This window comes from Argentina silus (genome assembly GCF_951799395.1).
Source record: "Argentina silus genome assembly, chromosome: 15".
NCBI lineage: Eukaryota > Metazoa > Chordata > Actinopteri > Argentiniformes > Argentinidae > Argentina > Argentina silus.
In genome coordinates, this window is record NC_139669.1 from 13,771,048 (window position 1) to 13,791,726 (window position 20,679).

General features: G+C 44.0%; 2 protein-coding genes across 2 annotated transcripts; one reads left to right on the forward strand and one right to left on the reverse strand.

Moving 5' to 3' along the window:
* Nucleotides 1-67: 67 nt before the first annotated feature.
* Nucleotides 68-6,172, reverse strand: ptcd3 (pentatricopeptide repeat domain 3; the record flags this gene model as incomplete). Its single annotated transcript, XM_083686745.1, has 24 exons — nt 68-216; nt 420-578; nt 671-712; nt 1,012-1,160; nt 1,378-1,463; nt 1,641-1,731; nt 1,826-1,904; nt 2,346-2,452; nt 2,665-2,693; nt 2,868-2,957; nt 3,059-3,109; nt 3,231-3,375; nt 3,622-3,704; nt 3,793-3,853; nt 3,941-4,028; nt 4,154-4,230; nt 4,552-4,655; nt 4,875-4,998; nt 5,090-5,194; nt 5,283-5,351; nt 5,508-5,553; nt 5,637-5,676; nt 5,799-5,851; nt 6,084-6,172. 24 exons carry the CDS (start codon nt 6,170-6,172, stop codon nt 174-176), a joined length of 2,010 nt encoding a protein of 669 aa, XP_083542871.1. The 3' UTR covers nt 68-173.
* Nucleotides 6,173-6,460: 288 nt separating this feature from the next.
* On the forward strand, nt 6,461-20,035 carry polr1a (RNA polymerase I subunit A). The gene is made up of 34 exons (XM_083686157.1): nt 6,461-6,588; nt 6,859-7,063; nt 7,319-7,468; nt 7,640-7,750; nt 7,844-7,929; nt 8,177-8,277; nt 8,418-8,498; nt 8,656-8,764; nt 8,884-9,046; nt 9,223-9,399; nt 9,660-9,782; nt 10,074-10,301; nt 10,559-10,813; nt 11,144-11,335; nt 11,583-11,732; nt 12,767-12,950; nt 13,236-13,318; nt 13,702-13,860; nt 14,280-14,378; nt 14,571-14,723; nt 14,823-14,905; nt 15,117-15,282; nt 16,025-16,249; nt 16,429-16,625; nt 16,894-17,061; nt 17,201-17,336; nt 17,505-17,659; nt 17,761-17,887; nt 18,046-18,156; nt 18,372-18,641; nt 18,792-18,992; nt 19,160-19,277; nt 19,394-19,558; nt 19,820-20,035. The coding sequence occupies exons 1-34, from the start codon at nt 6,512-6,514 to the stop codon at nt 19,918-19,920; spliced, it is 5,109 nt and encodes a 1,702-aa protein (XP_083542283.1). The 5' UTR covers nt 6,461-6,511; the 3' UTR covers nt 19,921-20,035.
* Nucleotides 20,036-20,679: the final 644 nt, after the last annotated feature.

Below are 20,679 nucleotides of genomic sequence, written 5' to 3' on the forward strand. Positions count from 1 at the left end.
ATATGTGACTAATCAAATACTGTTTTACATTTTAATCCTTTAGTGTGATAATTCATAATTAAATAAAAACCAAGGATCTATTGGTTTTAGTTATACTTTATTGGACAATTCACACGACACAACAGGTACATTTTAGAGCTGTATTCTCAAACAGGTGGCAGGCAGCTCTCCTCTCACTCATTAACGTCTGTGACGTCCAGCTCAGACAGCATACTCCTGCATGGGGGGGGAAAAAAAAAGAAGGTATGAGAACATATACCCCTTCAATTCACACAGTTCAGAGGCAAGTACTGTTATTACCTATGATAAGCCTATTCCTGCAATGCAAATTCTTCATTGAAAATGTTTGGGGGGTTTTTGTCCAGAATTAGGCTTAATCTGGGTAAAGGAAAACTGTTTGTGAATGCAACATGACACACCTTTGCTTCTCAGAGAGCTCAAACTCCTGCTGCACCCTCTGGGCCAGTTTGGGGGTGATGGGGAGACAGAAGCTGGCTGAGATCTGAACCAGCTCCACTGCTTGCTCAGGGGCGTTGTTGCTCTTGATGCTGACCATAAACTCCTCCATCAGCCCCTCACTAGAGAAACAACAACTAGTCAGTCTTCACAAATAGGGGCCAAAGATGGCTCACAGAAATATGTGTGATGCACATGAAATGTTGACACTTACGATGGAACTCTGTTTTTGGTCTTGAAGAGCTTCAACATGTCCCTAGATCAAGGAAAAGACATGAAAACACTGACATTCTTTATCAATGGCTCCCACACAAGTAAGTGACTGCTGTACAATTAACCAAACCCCAAGTATACAGAGTATAGTAGTGAGCAATATAATATTCTTACAAATAACATCCCAGGTTGCAACTATATATCCCCAAATCCCCTTACTACAGCCCCCTTTCATCAAAACCTCCTCCCTGTCTTGCTACTAGTCTAGAACCTCCACCCTGCCTTGCAACTATTCTAAACCCTCCACCCCTAGAACCTCCACCCGTCTTGTCCAGCTCTCACCAGGCCTGCTTCTCCTTCTGGGCAGCCAGAAGGATCAAGGTGACATTGTTCAGGGAGTTTACGGTCCACTCCAGAGCCATTCGACCTCGGTCCACCTGCTCATACAGTCTACTCACATCCATGGCACACAGTGCAAAAGACTCCTGGACCTGCAGGCATACCGATATAGGTCTCAATATAGTCAGCATGTTTATAGCTATTACAATCAATCAGGCTATGATTCCTTCCCCTCCCCCAATACAATGTAAACTTTTCGCAGCTGGTGGAAAACAACATTCCCCACTCCAATCCATTATCATTACTAATCAGGCAGGATGTCTGATGGTGGTCTGTCAATGCTGCTAGGCGTCTCTCCCTCCTCCTCACCTCATTGCTGTGTTTGTCCCTGGCCATGAGGGACAAAACCTCCTCCACCAGGTCTGGCTTGTTGTCATGGCCCAACCGTCGGATGTCTGTGGAGGAGGGGTGGACAGGAGCACTGGTTGTCAATCATTATACCATAACCACCAGGTATCAACCTCTCTCTCTGGTACAGAGTACTGATGCAAAGAGTGTTGAATTCAATTCCATATCCTTAAAATAACTTGTCCACTGTACATCATTTAAAATTTACCTCACATTCAACCCACCTTTCCATATCTGTGGAATCATGTCCAACCTGCTATCAGTGTCCAACGCCTGAAGGAGATCCTTCATTCCTTGTGGGTTTGGGTAATACAGCTACAGACAAAAAACAAGACCAGTTAACATCACTACTCTGAGTGTTCACGTGTATGCGCACAGTCTATCTTGTCACTAGTATTTGACAACTCACAGAGGGGATCAGGTCTTTGTACCACTTCAGCACCACATCTATGTGTTCCATCATGCACAGCAGGTTGAAAAATCTGCCGCTGGATGAGAGACAGAGACAAGACAACAGTGTAAGCAATAGAACCAGACAAGTTTGCCAAATCAGGTGTTGAGAAATGCCCCAGTGGTAAGTATTTGTTTGTACATAGTTTAGATAGAATCATCCGGGCACTCTTAAACCGTTTCCAGACTATCGAGCTGTACCAAGCCCTACTGTGCTTGGGGCAGGCAACCAAGGCGATGTCTAAACCCACTTGTGTTGAGGGCGAGCAATGGTGACGTTGTCCAACCACGCCTTACACTCAGTGGTGATGATGCATCCTTTCTGGAGGCAGGCTGTTCTATACTCATACTGTACTCAGTGAGGACAGCTCGGGTCGGCCCTATAGTGTGTCATCGGCTTTTGTCTCTTCCCACAGCTGCGATGCCTTACAACACACCTCATCCATCCATGAGTCTGCTATGCAGGCCAGACTACTTACTAGTAGACACTCTGTTGGTAAGAGTCTCCCAGCAGCCTCCAGTTCTCTCCCTGGCCCAGGAGGCTGTGTACCCTGTAGGCCTGCTCTATGTCCTTGGTATCCAGACACTGTGGGGACAGATATTATGATTAATAATAATAATCCTTTACTTATACAGAGGTCTGTATAAGTAAAGTCTGAGACCAAGGTCTCTTTTTCAGGGGAGCCCTGCTTACATTAAAATGCATATACTACCACTCTCAGTCCCTGTCATACTCATTCATTAGATACTGAAATACTGTAGGAATAATCCTAGAAATACACATTTAAGGATACTTACAGTTCTCATGGCATTGAGGAAAAATTGTGCTGGAAAGAGTCAAAAAGAAGGGTAAGACTATTTAAAGTCAACGAAATAGCTTTAAGACAAGCTACAAGATAAGTAGGGATAGCAGCATTATGGCAGCGTTTATGCCAGGGAAAGCCAGCAACTATTACAAACATATTTACATATCTCTCATCAGTCAAATCTCTCATACATACCGTCATCTGGATCCTGAGCCACAAAACTCTTTCCTTCCAACTCTGACAACACTTCCTGAAGGATATCTGTCTGACCTTGGGAAGACGACGCTGGACAGTACAAAGAGAAGTTAGAAGAAATTAAAGGTACATACATACCACCACAAAGACCATTGACCAACTGATCACAACAACTGAAATTATGTCTTCACCTGCTTTGTAGAAAATGTTCAGGACATAGTTGAAAGAAGCCAAACTGGGTGCTGAAAAAGGTAGGAGGAAACACATGAACCGTCAAAGAAATACCATACACTGACATAATTCCCACTAGGGATCAGTACAACAACAGTCTCTGAACAACATGTGGTGTGTTTGCATACTGACCGACACCCATAACCTTCATCTCACTGAGGGTGTGCAGAGCTTGTGATCTCCCCAAGTTTCCACAGCGACGCAGCGCCTTAAGCACAGCATTAAACGTCAGCAGTTCGGGCTTCACCTTCTGTTCATCCATCTGTTTTAGCAGTTCCTACAGGAGGGAGGAGGAGGAGGAGAAGGAGAAGAAGATGAGATTGTGAGTACAAGGCTCTCTCCCCCTGACTTCAGGGCCCATATTCACAAAGCATCTAAGAGTGCTGATCTAGGATCAGGTTCATAAAATCTTATTCAAAAGGCAAAACTCATTCTAGATCAGCACTCCTACTGAGACACTTTGAATATGAACCCAGGCTTCAACATGATTCAAATATATAATCAGTGTCCTATACAGACTTACAGTGATCAATTCCCATTTCTCATTGTACTTCTCCCTAAGCTCAGGAGCAGCCGTGATCAGAGCATTGAAGGTGTGGACATCCGCTGGAGGACGAAACATGAAATGTATGATCAGTGATAATAACAGTTTTTAGATGGTATAATTACATAAAATCTTTGAAAACACACTCACCTGTCAGCCTGTTGTTCAGCATGTCTGTGTAGGTGCTGAACGCCTTTGCATACGCTCCATGCTGGGGGGTTTAAATGCAGACACTGAATCAGAAGCCCCAGTGACAAGGATGAATAACAGGAAGAATATGATGACAAGTCTGACTAACCTTAACCATGCCTCTGATGAGAGCTCCGTATGATCGTCTGTCACGCTCAGGCAGCAGGTTAAAGATCCGCTCTGCGTTGTTGTTTTCCCTGTAGGAGAAAATGAATAATAATTGAAGAACGGTACAAGTATGGTACAAGCTTATAAGCAGTATATAGCGATACATTAAGTTGCTTCCTCCTCGAAACATAACTTCACTTTGTAACAACCTTACCTCCAAACTACCCTCAGTATGTCTGAAGCTCTCCGCAGCCTTCCTTTCCTCCTCTGGCCATTGTCCTGGGCCTCCTCCTGGGGTCAAACCAACAGAGATGCTGAGTAAAGCAACACAGAGCTAAAGCAGACAGAGCTAAAGCAATGACAGCAGGAGTAGCTATCAGTAGGGAACTGAGGAATTCTTGACTTGTTTTTTATCTTGTTGTTCCATCCCCCAGCACCAAGAGGACAACATAACGCCCTCTCAAACCATACGTCAATATACAATTTGCAGACCCGTAATGCAGTGCTGCCTTGAGGATAAGCTTGAATTACATGTTGATAATGTGACCGATCAGATGGTCAAGTATTTCTCAAGAAGTCCTTAGCTATGAGATAGATAGATTAATATCCCACCATGTCCTCAGTCTCTGGCTTGTTATCTTGTACAGGGTCCCTGTCTCCATAGAGGCAAATAAGGTCCAGCAGATCATTGGTGACGTCCATAGACACTGTGCTGCCTGCATTGAAATATGGAGTTGTCAGACATGTACAAAACAAACATCCAACTACAAGAAAACGTGGGGCCAAAGTAATAGGCCCACACTCCAAACTTACGTGATAACATTACTCATGTTGGATAACTCACGTGACTTGTGAGCCAATATAAATGTCACTATAAAAGACGGACTGATTGCGATCTGGAACTGTAAAGGCAGCTGTTAGTGATGACTTCTTACCTGACTGTAGCACCTGGTCATACATGTCTACTGCAGCTTTCACCTTCCTCATCATGATCCTCTCCACCAACGCAGCCTCGCTCACCTCCTCCAGGTGCGGCTCCAGGGTCTCTGGCATGAGACACTGCAGACCAGAGAGACAGAGACCAGTCTTTTAATGCACAATCATTATGCCGCTTATAGGTCTTTACACATGGTCTTGTAGTCAAACTCACTGGTATGTGTGGTTCAGCAAAGTCTTTCTGGAAAAACTTGTGATTTGTGTTGACAAAGTATTTGGCTGCAGTTCTGCCAGACTCCTGGGCTAGGGAGTATAATTTCTGTGGAGGACAAAGAATATAAAACACATCAGTGCAAAGATAGATATACAGTAGCAGAAAAGTTCCTGAACTCCCATCCGTTACTTACAAATTCTGCAGACGTTCTTGGTGTGAGATAGGGATCATCCTGGAACATGTAATGTGGTGCAGTTGGGTCCTGGGAAGGAGGATACAGTTGAAAGGTATTCACATACTCTTGCTTTACAAAGATTCATTTAGACTAAATACTGAGAAACTGGTCAATGTCACCATGGCTTGCTTGCTCTTAAGCACTTTATAAACTAAAATGACTCATTGATTGCAGTATTCTTACCCTGTTGACAGTGGATGCCAGAGCTTCCAGTACAGCCTCTTTACCCCTGTCAAATGAACAATATTGAACCACAGCATGAAAATTGCCTAATTCAGTGTAGGAGAGATTTCAAACAAATTGGATACATACCATGTTTTCTTTCTAGGAATGACAATTGACTCTGCAGGCTCTACAATCGTGTAAAAAGAAAACGAAAGAAAAATCACAACACCATAACTGAATAAGTACTGCACAATCTTGAAGATTGTTTTTGTTATTGTACTACTGTATATCATTCCTAACAGCAATTACCTTTTGTAGCCGATGCAGTTTGTTGACAGACGGACGCGCTCCATCCAAAGTTCCTGGAGCAAAAATTATGCATGAATCAACAAGATATGTGCAAAACATTTGCTCTTATCGTGTAATTATAAGTAGCATTACAACCATTGATAAAAGCACTGTTGTGACCTCCTGACAGTGCACAGACACACCAATGATGACTGCTGCCGCCCTTGTAAAGCACCGGAACAAACACGCAACTGAACCAAAACATACGCAAATGTCAATTACATATGTGCATAATGTAAAACGTACCTTCGAAGGAAGAATTGTTCAAAGTTACTAAGTAAAAATCGACTGTTCTTGTGTAGGCAATGCCCTACATGTTTACAGGGGGCAGCCATGTTGGAAACAAACCAGGGGAATCATGGGAAGGGACAAACAATTTAGGTTTTCATAGGGGGGAGTTGCACTTTTTTTTGCATTTCTTTCTTCACTAATTAGCTTTTACCGTGATGATTGATAAATATTTGCTTCAATAATACATTACATCAATAATTGACTGATGTTTTAACGTTTTCAGTTAATATAGTAACCTGTGCTTTCTTTATACATTTACACTAAAGTATAACAGTGGTACTGTCCGTACGATCCCACGTGTGGGAGACTTCCTCGTGCGTGAGGTTTTCGACATGTATTTACAATAAACATTTTAAAAACTTTCACTTGGATATTTCTCCAGAATGCATTTTGGAAAAGAAGTACCATGGAGGCGGCTGGAGGGCATGTCATTTGGCATGTACTCTGCCGAAGAAATAAGGTAAGAATGCTAGCATGGGTGTCTTAGCTAAACAACATGACTGCCTTGGCCGGCTTTTGAGTGCTGTTGTTGTTGTGGATAACTTCGTTGCATACCTTGCCAACTAGCTAACTTACTTAGCTTGCGTGAGTGCCAGAAGTATCACTTCATGCATTTTGCTGGTTGGCTTGAGTGTTTTGGATAACTTTAGAAAATTGGCTAGCTCTTCTCATTGCTCACTGAGCTCACTTTTCAACTCTTCTGTTCTGTGACACACATTCCCATTTCTAGGAAGCTGAGCGTCAAAACGATCACAAACCACAGATTCCTGGATAGTGTGGGTAATGTTGCCCCAAATGGCCTCTACGACCTGTCACTGGGGCCAGCTGATTCCAAAGAGGTGTGCTCCTCTTGCATGCAAGACTTCAACAACTGTCCTGGTCACATCGGGCATATTGACCTTCCCTTGCCCGTCTACAACCCACTGTTCTTTGATGTAAGTACTGTGTAACCTCACCAACCCAATAATATATCACCCATAAGTACTGTCATCCAAGCCTAGGCCAATTTTAGCATCACTTCACTTTGTGCAATGATGCCTTGATAAAACTGGCCATACAAGCCCCTTCTCCACATTGGTAACTACTGCGGAATCCTAAAACATGGTAGCTAACAGTTATTATACCTTATTAGTTATTAGTTAAGAATACAATTAATTGAACATACTTACATGTATCTTCTCCTCTACTAGAAACTGTACCTGTTGATCCGGGGATCATGCCTGAACTGTCACATGATGACGTGTCCTCGCGCAGTGATCCATCTGCTGCTGTACCAGCTGAAGCTGCTGGATGTGGGAGCACTACAGCAGGTGTATGAGCTGGAGCAAGTACTCAACCAGGTTAGTAAGCATCATAGATGCTCCAGATGGAGACAGGTCTCCCGTAGTTTGTTTCAGTGAATATTGTTTTGTGTCTGTTTCTGAATTAATACTTGTTTATCCAGAAATGCACTCAAGGCTTTGACTAGATGGTGTTTGATTCAGCTATCTTTGACCCTTTGTCTATTGCAGTTCCTTGAGGGCAATGCCCAAGCAGCAGGTGTTGAGATCCAGGAAGTGTTGCAGGGGTACTATGATGGGGTCATCAAAGAGAAGACGGGCAGTAATGACCAAAGCTCACCAGTAAGTTTTAACTGTGTATGTGGTATGCAAGCTGCACATTATATCTCCAACACAGGTGCAGGGTGATACATGGCTTACTCTTTGTCTTCTCAGATCAAACATCTCTGTGAGAAAAAGAGCAGCCTTATAACTGCCTTCTGGAGGATCCACATGAACTCCAGGAAATGCCCTCACTGCAGGCAAGTATGGACCACTGACAGATATTTGACTGATGCATTGCTGTTTAAATCAATTACTTAATTCATTAGTTTTATGATATCCCTAGCTCTTACAAAACACTGTCACAAAACACAGGCTGTCCTTAGTGTATAGTTTAGTAATGACTTATTTTCTGTTAGCTGTCATAATACTGGCCATTCATTTCTTATCCCTTCATATCATGAGAAGCTTTCTTTAACAATCTAGTTTTGACTGTCCCTAAAATAGGAGTGGCCGGTCACAAGTTCGCAGGGAGCACAACAGCAAACTGATTGTCACATTACCCGTGGCAATGCAGAAAGATGCTACCAGCAACGCGAGCACAGAAGGTAATGCCCATCAACCACTTTTGCTGCTTGCTCTATTCTCTCTGGCCGGGTAAAGATGTCTTATGATGTTGGTTTCTTTGACTGGTTACATTATTGCTACTGTATTGTCTAGAGCAAGTCAAATGATGGTCTTCTTTCAGAGGATGCCATGGCGGGAAAACGTGGATACCTGACTCCTAGCATGGCACAAGATCATGTCACCAAACTGTGGGAGAAGGAAGGTAAGCTGCCTATTACTACTGACTGAAATTGCTGGCTCCCGGATGCACTGTCAGAGTATCTCTGCTGGGCCTGAATGAAAGGTTCCTCATTGTTGTTGTGACAATTCTAGTCTATCCATGAAGTGGTAGAAATGAACATCTTGTTACTCTATCGCAGGTTTCTTCCTGAAGTGCTTGTTCTCTGGACTGGGAGAACGGCCAGGTGCCTCCGGTGGCTTCTATGCAGACTTCTTCTTTCTGGAGCTGATGGTGGTCCCACCATGCAGGTGAGTAATCTGTCAGATCCACATGGTGAAAGATCTGGGTGGGATTGGATCCCCGAGAACCCCATTTGGACATTATCCCAGTTTGTCAGCCACTGGCTGAACACTCTTGTTTTCTCCAGGTACCGGCCCATCAACCGTCTAGGGGATCAGATGTTCACCAACGGCCAGACTGTCAACATGCAGGCGGTGATGAAGGACAGTGGAGTCATCCAGAAGCTGCTCGCCCTCATAGCTGGAGAGAAGATGCAGGACAAAGAAGACGGTGTGACTGAGACAGAGGAGGTATGTGGTTCTATGAAGTTCTTAGATATACATCTAGGCTAAAACCGGCCAGAATCTTTTATATATATATTTTAGCAGTTAGTCATGCCATATGGTATCTGTCTCTTGTATGGGATGATTGAGTTAAGCCACTGTGTGTTCAGTGTTGTTCCCTCACCTGTTCTCTCCCTGTCCAGCCCACGGTGGTGGCAGGCCCCTCTCAGACAGACCAGGCCTTCCTGACAGGGATCCCTGGTGGGACACTCACAGACAAGCTCTACAACAGCTGGATTAGGCTGCAGAGTCATGTCAACATCGTCTTCGACAGTGACATGGACAAACTGATGACGGAGAAGTACCCAGGCATTCGTCAGGTGGGTGGCCCGTTCCCTTGGAGACCTCTCCCCATGCTTTCTCCATATGGGCATGCAAAACAAGCTATCAAATCCATGCAGTCTCTATAAGGGCTGCCTCGCTGTCAATCATCAATAAATAATACATTTCTGTTTTTTCTGCATTCTTCATGTAAGTACACACTTGTCTCCTGTTGAGTCCAAGGGTAGGTTTGTCAAACATCAATAAGCCCTCAACTTGCATACGATGTTGCTTATGCTGTCCCTGTTTTCTCTCTTAGATTTTAGAGAAGAAGGACGGTCTGTTCAGGAAACACATGATGGGCAAACGCGTGGACTACGCAGCACGTTCTGTTATCTGTCCTGACATGTACATTGGTACCAATGAGATTGGAATCCCAATGGTGAGACTCAACACCTGCATTTGGTACACTCTCCCAAACCACATCAAAGATTCCATGCTCTCCTCCTTCAAACAAAGCCTCAAAACCATCTTTTTAAACTTGCTTTTAGTCTTTAACTATATTTATTGTTGTTTTTACTGACTGTGCTTTTGCAGTGAAAGCAAAAAAATGAAAGGTTAGGATGATGAACAGTCTGTTTTTATCATGTAAGGTGATCTGAAAGTGCTTTAAATGAAATGTATTATTATGATTATGATTTTATGAGCTCACAGTCCATTTGTCATGCTGCAGGTATTTGCCACCAAGCTGACCTACCCCCAGCCGGTGACGCCGTGGAATGTGAAGGAGCTTCGCCAGGCGGTGCTGAACGGCCCCAACATTCACCCAGGCGCGTCCATGGTGATCAACGAGGACGGCAGCCGCACCATCCTGAGTAGTTCCAATGTCATCCAGCGAGAGGCCATAGCCAAGCAGCTGCTCACCCCCTGCACTGGCCACCAAAAGATGCCCATGAAGATAGTAAGGACACCCCATTCCACACACACATACACACTGTGTTTCCTATGTCCCTCAATCCCCCCTTAAAGGCATCTTTCAATATGGAATCTGTAAGAAATCTCCAAAAAAGAATGGCTTATAAAATACATTTTTACTCCTCTCTGAATCACTAGCATGATTGTTGCCTGGTACTTGCCCTCTTTGTGCGTACTGTATCTTGTTTGATAATTTCTTGTGGAATGAAGTCTTTTTCTGAGCAACGGTCATGCTTTCCTCAGGTCAATCGGCACATCAAGAATGGTGATGTCCTGCTCCTGAACCGGCAGCCTACGCTACATCGGCCGTCCATCCAGGCGCACTGCGCCCGCATCCTGCCTGGGGAGAAGGTGCTGAGGCTTCACTACGCCAACTGTAAGGCCTACAATGCCGACTTCGACGGGGACGAGATGAACGCCCACTTCCCCCAGAGCGAGCTGGGAAGGGCTGAGGCGTACACACTGGTCAGCACCGACCAGCAGTACCTTGTGCCCAAGGTAAACATTCTGCCTTCTCTTTTTGTTGGAGAGTAGAACAGTTCAATTTGTCACTTGTTTCTTTCTTTCTTTTTTAAATGAGAAAGGAATCCCATTCTCCATCCCATGTTTTTAGTTATTTTATTGGGGAAGAAGTGAAAGAGAGGAGAGATGGATGTGAGGATGGCGGCAGTAAGAGGCATCTTGGGGATTCCATCCCCTGCCAGTAAGGGCTATGTGTGGACCGTAGATAACTACACCAGACCAAATTTGTGATTCTGGTTGACGATGGGTGAGCTATTGCTTCTTAGCTCCTTGTTGTGCCTCATTGTGCGTGTGTTGTCCTGTCAGGATGGGAAGCCTCTGGCCGGTCTGATCCAGGACCACATGGTGTCAGGCACCAGCATGACCATCAGAGGCTGCTTCTTCACCCGGGATCAGTACACTGAGCTGGTCTACAGAGGGCTAACTGACAAGGTCGGCAGGGTCAAGCTGCTGCCCCCCGCCTTGATCAAGCCATATCCTCTCTGGACGGGGAAACAGGTATGGTAGCTGGTGTAACAGGGTTAAGAATGCACTCATATAATGTAATTAATGACAGGAAATAATGCAGTAGTGTATAGGCAACATCAGTTATATACAGCGAATGATACCGTAGTGTTTAGGGAAAGCCAGTCATACGCAGGGAATGATACAGTAGTGAGTAGACAAAATCAGTCATATGCAGGGACTATGATAAAAAAAAGATGTATGATAATATGAAATTATTGTGATATACTTTATTTTTCAGGTGGTGTCTACGTTGCTGCTGAATGTGATCCCAGCGAACCACCTCCCTCTGAATCTAGAAGGGAAGGCCAAGATCCCAAGTAAAGCCTGGATCAAGGAACCTCCACGCCCAGTACCTGGCTACAACCCTGGCAGCATGTGTGACTCCCAGGTCAGACTATTCAACGATGATGATGATGATGATTGTGGTGGTGGTGGTTATTGGATACAACATTGTGTTCCATTATTAACAGAGACAGACAGACTAAAAGGAGCAATAGGTGAAGAAGTGAGGTCCAGTCAGTGGTCCGGGTGAAGAAAATCCATTTAATTCAGATCTGGGAGCTTCATATACACAGTATACACAAGGATACATTATGATGTTCTGCTCAACTTAACAATATGAGCACTAACTTATTGTACTCCATTCTAACAATGGTCCTCCTTAAAGGAGAACCCATTATCAGCCTCAGGCCCGGCCCAGTCATCTTGGGGGGCCTTTGTTGAGATGTACAGAATACTAACAGGTTTTCTAACTTTCACATGTAGCAAAGCAAAGAGTAAGATATAAAAATTCCACCGCCCCACTCCCATTGAAAGTCTGTACTTGTATTCCTGCTAATATCCTGGTGTTTACATTACCTTGATAACGTTTGTTGATTTTCACATCACATAATCAAAGATGATGGTGAAAGATCTTGTGAATATCCAAACCTTCTTATACCTTGGAAAATACATTAAATCTTTTGCAAATATCAGTGTTGATAAAAACAAGGACTGTATAGAGGTCCAAAGAAATGTCACTTTATCTCTGGATTTGTTCTGGAACATTCTATACCAATTGAATTTGATCATGATAGGATATGTATGTGGTATAGAGCTGTTTGGTTATTGTGGTTCTTTGCACGTTCTCAAAGATAAAATTGGAGTGTAATTCAAATTCTACAACAGTGCTTATCATAGCATCAGGTGGCAAAGGCACAAACTAATATTTTCATTGGTCAACCTAATATTGCTGCCACCCCTTGTCTGTAAATGCCTAGACTGAACTGAATAACAGAATTCCTGAAATTCCTGAGGTACACATTTTTTGTTTCAAAGTGTTAGAAATATGAGGTGAGTTGGTTCAATTGCATGTCTCACGCTCAATGCGTGAGATTTGGCAGCCCTGTAATGTTAAATGTATGTCTGTGTTTTGTGTTGCAGGTGATTTTCCGTCAGGGGGAGTTGTTAGTGGGGGTGTTGGACAAGGCCCACTATGGCAGCTCAGCCTACGGCCTGGTCCACTGCTGCTACGAGCTGTACGGGGGAGAGACCAGCGGCAAACTCCTCAGCTGCCTGGCACGCCTCTTCACTGCCTACCTCCAGCTGTACCGCGGCTTCACTATGGGTAAAACCACAGATGTGTGTGTGCGCATGTGCGTGCGTACATGGACATGACACTGTCTTGTAGAGTTGCACTGACACAGACGCCCTGAGAAATACTGAACATATATGTCAGATACTTTGTAAAACATGAGTTGCGCTTGATTTAGTCTGTCTGGTACAATGGAACCAATGGAATAGAATAGTCTCACCAGTGCAAACCCCAAGATAAATCAAGCACATCGCAAATACAAATTGTACCCTTATATTTGTTGCCTGTCTTTATTTGTTTATTTGGATCCCCATTTAGGTGTGGAGGACATCTTGGTTAAACCAGCAGCTAACAAACTGAGGAAGGAGATCATAAAGGAGTCTGTCAAGTGTGGCACTAAGGTAATGACCCCAAAGCAGTCACCAGCACAATTCCGCATGCATGATGTTAGACGGATTTAGTTAAAGGCCCAGTGTGTTGTTTTGCACTTTGAAAGCGTAAATATGCTGTGGTTTTTTTTATATAATACGTGCATATCACAACCAAAACTGAAAAAGGGTATGTAAAGGCCAGCACAATCTCGACACCAGATTTTAGAAAACGCTTTTGGAAACCAAAACAGCAGTCTTCCTTGTATGTTCTTTATCATGCAGTCTTATTCCTTGAACGCATATGATTTGTCATAGTTTGGCACTATTTCAAAGCTCAAATCCTATATACCAGACCTTTAACACGTGCTGTATGCCTGGTGATTTGGTGATGATTGTTTTGTGTTGTAACACAGGCCCTGCAGGCAGCCTTTAACCTGCCTCACACGGTGGAGGAAAGTGAGGCCAGGGGTCGCTGGCAGGATGCCCACCTCAACCCTGACCAGAGGGACTTTAACATGGTGGACCTCAAGTTCAAGGAGGTTGCCAACCAAGTCAACAATGACATCAATAAGGTGGGACCATGGCTTTCTGATGGTTCATTGGTTCAGTCTTCAGTTTGTTTTTGTAATCAGGTTACCCTAGTTGACATGGGGTACATGACTTGAGGACATCCACATGACTTGAGGACATCTGACATAGTTTGAGTTTAGTTTATTAGGATCCCAATTAGCTGTTCCTACTGCAGTTGCTACTCTTCTTTGGGTCCACACAAGTGACTATATTGCTTTGCTATGATATATTGATATGGTTGATATACACCCATCCGTGTGTCGTGAGGATCTTGCTTGTTGCATTGTAGTCAATCTCAGACATGCACATTATGATCGCATGAAAATGTCATCTCAATCTGTTCAATTGCTGAAAGATATCCTTTACGGTGGTCCAAAGCACTCTCCTAATTGGTTAACAATGCTGTTGGATGTCCTGCCAGGTGATCATGCCCGTGGGTCTCCATTGCAGCTTCCCTGAGAACAACCTCCAGCTGATGGTGCAGTCTGGGGCTAAAGGCTCCACCGTCAACACCATGCAGGTATACTGTGTGCCTCTTAGGAACCATGCAAGCGCACACTGTATCAACATCTATAAATTAAGACCATGACAACAAATAAAGATGGGTAACCTCATTTGTGCCCCTGCTATTAATACAAATGTATTCATTTGCTTATTCAATGTCGGTAATGTGTTAAAAATTGGTTCCATTTTATTTTTTTATTTTTTTTAGATCTCCTGTCTGCTGGGTCAGATTGAGCTGGAGGGCCGACGACCTCCCCTGATGCCCTCTGGGAAATCTCTGCCCTGCTTCCAGCCGTACGACATGGCACCTCGCGCCGGAGGCTTTGTGTCTGGTCGGTTCCTGACGGGCATCAAACCCCAGGTATGAAACATTTCTATGCCCCAGGCCATGGTGTCTGTAAGATCATTGTTCCATTAGATAATACAAGATGTCTTTAATTACCACGGTTCTTTGTTGCAGGAGTTCTTTTTCCATTGCATGGCTGGTCGTGAGGGCCTGGTAGATACTGCTGTCAAGACCAGTCGATCAGGGTACCTTCAAAGGTGAGGTGGCTTTACAGAAGTTTAATGGGAAACAACAATACATCAATCAAGTCGAAGGACTTACTTTAATTTCGGTCCTCGTTACAGTCGGGCATAAGAATGGACAGAAAGCAAGATTTTTTTGTGGGAATTCATGGGCAAAAGATCAGTGTCCAACAATTGTAAAACAAATATGGAGAATCCTTCTCTTTCCTCTCCCTCCTCTTCCCAGGTGTGTGATCAAGCACCTGGAGGGCCTGGTGGTGCAGTACGACCTGACTGTGAGGGACAGTGATGGCAGCGTTGTCCAGTTCCTGTACGGAGAGGACGGCTTAGACGTCCCCAAGACACAGTTCCTCCAGTCAAGACAGTTCCCCTTCATCGAGGACAACTATGAGGTGATCATTTAGACATGACGAAGGAGCTATGCCCTCCTAGAAGCTGCCCATCTCAACTCAACTGCTATTCTATGTGTTTATTGTTTAGATTCAGAGCGTTAGATCTGAAACTTTGGCTAAAAGAGATAAGATCCTTTATTTAAAGAAAGAGCCATGCTATACTGCCACATTTGGTAAAGCACCAGATGTCAAGGACCTTTTATTGTATCACCATGTACTGTATGCTGTGTGATTTAAAGATAAGATCAGATGGCTAATATTTGTTTGATCCTCAAAGGGGAGACTGCATCAGCCAAATACACAAACATAGTCAGACACAACAATGAACATAACATAAACATCAATAAATGTCCACTAGCAATATGCAGCAAGTCAATGATTAAATTCATAGCTGAAGGTAAAAAAGACCTGTGGACCTATTCAGTTTTGCTAAATGGACATACAAATCACTTGAAAGAAAGAAAGCTGCACACTTTTGCTCCGATGCTAATTATTCAACCAACATTTCGGCAGCAAGCTGTTTTCAGGGTTTTAAAAAAAAAAAAATCTCTTCCAATTGATGCGTAGTGTTTATAAAATACTTTGGAATACCCTAGAATTTCCTTTTGTTAAGATACCTTGCTATTACCTCAGAATTATTTGCTTATAAATGTTCTTACATTAACTATGTTATCCATCCTTTAAATAAGACCCAAAACAGTACCTACCTAATTTAAATTCTCCCTTTGACTCCTGCTTGTAGGTCATTAGAAAGTCCAAGTGCTTGGACGAGGTACTTGCCAAACTGGACCCACAGGCCGCAGCCAACCACTTCAACGCCATCAGGAAGTGGAGAGCCAAGCGAGAGCAGCAATCTCCCAGACAGGGGGCGTTTCTGCTCTTCTCCCAGAAGAAGCGGAGCAAGCTGAAGGCCCAGAGTGAAGGTCTGGAGAACCTGGCCAATGGCAGAGACACTGCTACCCTGCAGGTACTGTACCACACACAGGAGCATCACCACTACAAGATTTAATTTAATCGGAATTCAGAACCTGTGGGCTATTTAAGTGACCCAGTTTTTGTGACTTACTAACTCCATGATGCTTCACTATATTTTGTACATGTTTGTATGATAACCCCCTCCCCACCCCACCCCCCTTCCTGTCTTAGCTGGTGGATAGGTGGAGCTCTCTTGAGGAGGCCAGTAAATCGAAGTACCTGAAGAAGACCTCGGGCTGCCCTGCGCCCTGCCTTGCTATGCACAGACCTGACATCTCCTTTGGTTCTGTGTCCGAGACGTTTGACAGCATAGTAGAGTCCTACCTACAGGAAAGTAGAGGATCTTCAGGAGACCTAAGCACAGAGAGGTGAGAATTCACCTCATATCTCACTGATCACAGCACACACTTCCAGACACAAATCTAAACAGGGGTCTACAAGTACTCAAGTAAATAGTCTATGAGTACACACTTTAAGCTAAACATAAGTAAATAGTGTCTGCAAAAAAGTATACACTTTCGTCGACCAAGACAGACAAGACTATGTTGGATGTTGAACTCGGCTTGGTCTGGTGCACATTTAAAGCATCGTTTTAGCAGCCATTCTAGCTCCTGCTAATGAGTGTTTTCTCTCCAGAATGAGGCATCTGCTGCAGCTGAAGTGGCAGCGTGCCCTCTGTGACCCTGGGGAGGCTGTGGGGCTGCTGGCAGCTCAAAGCATCGGCGAGCCCTCCACTCAGATGACCCTCAACACTTTCCACTTCGCGGGCAGGGGCGAGATGAACGTCACACTCGGTATCCCTAGGTAGGTTCTCTGCTAGACTCATTTGGGTGAATGGGTGGGGAAAAATCTTCTTCAGTGGAGAGTCTCCATAAAAAGTGTGATTTTGTTCAGAACTCGACTCTGGACCTAAGTGAATCAATGTGGTCTCTGTCACCCACAGGCTTCGAGAGATCCTGATGATTGCCAGCTCCAGCATCAAGACTCCCATGATGAGGGTTCCTGTGTTGAACACCAAGAAAGCCCTGAAGCGGGTGAAGGACCTAAGGAAGAAGCTCACTCGCGTGTGTCTAGCAGAGGTGAACTTACATGAACTGTTTTTCTTCATCAACTAGGAGTCATCCTGTAGTTATGAAGTTGTTTTCCAATGAGGGGTGATGATGAGAAGGGTAAAAAAGACAAACCCTCTCATTCCTGTGTTTAGACCTCTGTTGGAGAATCAAAGTTTGTGTGTTTCTGTTAAAAAGGTCCTGCACAAAGTGGACGTGGTGGAGAAACTCAGGATATGGCGGAGTAAGAAGAGCCGGATCTTCAAGATCACCTTCCACTTCCTCCCACCAGAGCGCTACCAGGAAGACAAGATGCTGACTCCACAACAGGTCCTCCACTTCATGGAGACAAGGTGAGATTGTGCGTGCACGTTGGTGTCCATACGTAAAGCATCCCTAATTCACATTATCAGTGTGCCAATGCCACCTTTATTCAATGCCACCTCCTCTTAAGGTTCTTCCGCCTGCTGCTAGAGGCTATTAAGAAGCGCTGTGCCAAACTTGCCTCTATCAATAATGTGGAGACACGCAAGGCTACACAGAGGGACAATGACCAGGATGGAGAGGGCTTACCTAGACAGGTGTGTCTACTATGGAATATTCCATTTCCTTCACTCAGCCCATACTATTTGGACTAAAACCTCCAAATTAAACGAGTAACTATTCTTAATATGTGCCTAGTTTTTTGCCTAGCTTTTGTACCCTTCTTAGATTTGTGTAATTCTTTCCCTTGTTGTAGGAAACTGGAGATGGGGATGGGGAGGAGGAGGGCAAGATCGTGGACGACGAGGGGAACGAGGGAGACGCCGATGCCTCAGATGCTAAAAGGAGGGGGAAACAAGAGGAGGAGGTAGAGACATGCACGTCAAAGAAAGAGACAAAGAGGGATTCTCCACACTAATCCTTACCATATAGGGAAAAAAAAATGTTATGGTTTATAACTAATACATGTACATCCAGGTCTCTCTCGTAAAAGAGATTTTATCTCAATGAGACTAGATAAAAGTGAAAGGATAAAAGCAAGGTATCTGGGCTGTGTCCCTAATCCTGTATGTTGTACTGTAGGTGGATTATGAGAGTGAGGAGGGTGAGGAGGCGGGTGAGGAAGGAGAGGACCTGTCCGAGGAGAGAGAGGAGCAGGCAGAAGAGTTGACACCGCCTGAGGAGAAGGATGAAGAGGAGACCCCTGTACCCAGAACTACAGAGTCTGGTGATGCAGCTGTAGAGGAGGGGTCACAAGGCACACTCGACAGCATGAGAATCAACGCTGTGCTGGACGCCAGCGCAAGCATCGAGGAGTACAAATACGACAGCCAACAGGAGCTCTGGTGTGAAGTATGTACCTTTTTTATTCTACCAGTATGTTCTACTGTCTGATCTGGAAGTTATTTATTAGTATTTGGTCTTTCTAGCCTTATGTTGAAGAAATGTATTCTGTGATCTTGATATTTGTATATTTAGCCTTTGGAATTTCTTTGTCGTCAGGTTACTCTCGTGCTGCCCGTCAGCAAGGTACACTTTGACCTGACGTCACTGGTGGTGACTACGGCCCAGAATGCTGTGGTGATGGAGACCAAGGGCATCACCCGCTGTCTGCTCAGCGAGGTCACCACCCGGCAGGGCAGCAAGGAGACGCTGCTCAATACTGAGGGCATCAACATGCATGAGCTCTTCAACCACAGTGACGTGAGTCATATATAATCGTCTTTACAGGGGAATTACAATAAACACAAACTACACAGAATACAAAACAGTAGTATCACAGTACAACACAATTATACCCCCCACCCCAACCCCCAGGAATGTCTCCACCACTTTATATACATTTTTTGATGTACTGTCTTAATCTCCAGATCCTTGATTTGAATCGGCTCTACTCCAATGAGGTCCATGCCATGGCCAACACCTACGGCATCGAGGTGGCCCTGCGAGTCATCGAGAAGGAAATCAAAGATGTGTTCGCTGTCTATGGTAAGCAAAGGGACTTCGGTTGCACCACAATTTGAATGAATAGTGGAGATTAGTGGAGAAGGTTGAGTAATGTTGTCTTTGTATACATGTATTAAGCCATACTGTCCTCTGTGTAGGTATTGAGGTGGACCCCAGGCACTTGTCCTTGGTAGCCGACTACATGTGCTTCGAGGGCATGTACAAACCCCTCAACCGCTTTGCCATCCAGTCCAACTCCTCGCCACTGCAACAGATGACATTTGAGACCAGCTATAAGTTCCTGAAGCAGGCTACCATGTTTGGTAAGGCCATACGTATATACACATACATATACATACATACATACATACATACATATATATATATATACGTAGTACTGCTCTTCTCATTAATTTGCTATGTAATATATATGTATATATGTAGTACTGCTCTTCTCATTAATTTGCTATGTAACAATGTTATGTAACCTGTCAATGCTTAATGCATTTGTTTTTACTGCCATGTGCCCCCTAATGAATGACTACTGACTTATGGTGTGGTTATCTGCTCTGCTCTCTCAACAGGCTCCCATGATACATTGTGCTCTCCCTCAGCTTGCCTCGTGGTGGGGAAGGTTGTTGGAGGAGGAACTGGAATCTTTGATCTGAAGCAGCCATTGCAATAACCGATTGTTGAATTAACAGGCGATAGTTTTAACTTTCACTTGTTTTGTGTATGTCAGATATCTTATTGTACACCTTCTGTGCTTGATATTATTAAATATGTATTGAAGTGGTTCACACTATGTCCTCTTTATTTTAATTTTAGAGGCTCCAAGTGTCAGTAGGAGTGACGCCACCTGTAAGACCCTAAGACATTCTGAGCATTCTATTTAGTGGTGCAACGGAAACAGCCAAGAGAAATAATTCCAAAGTAAAAGTTGGTCTTTATTGTTTATATTCTTTCATCAGAGACGGAGTCAGAGAAAGGGGCCATACAAGTATAAGCAAGATGGCAAGAGCCCCTCAAAGGGACAATATCCTAAGCTATATACCATTCCTTGGCGCATGATATGATGTATATGAAGCAATCAGACATATCATATTTAAGATCAACCAATTAGGGAGTGCGTGATCAGCGCATGGTTCAGTCATGAGTCTTTCTGTCTTTCTGAGACATTGTTACACTTTGTATCTGAACCCCACAAAGTTTGCATCTCACATTCTTATCAGGGCCCAGCATCCAGGCCCGACTTCCTGTGTAACCTATGTAAACGGAAACCAGCACTGAACCACAATTAGGTTCACTTTCTACTGTCACACAAGCATAAAGCACATTTTGTTCTAAGTACATAATGTTCCCTTAAAAATCATTTGCTGCAGCATGTATTACATACATTTCACAATATTCTGATTTATCATTAGTTAAAAGGGCAATTCTTGAT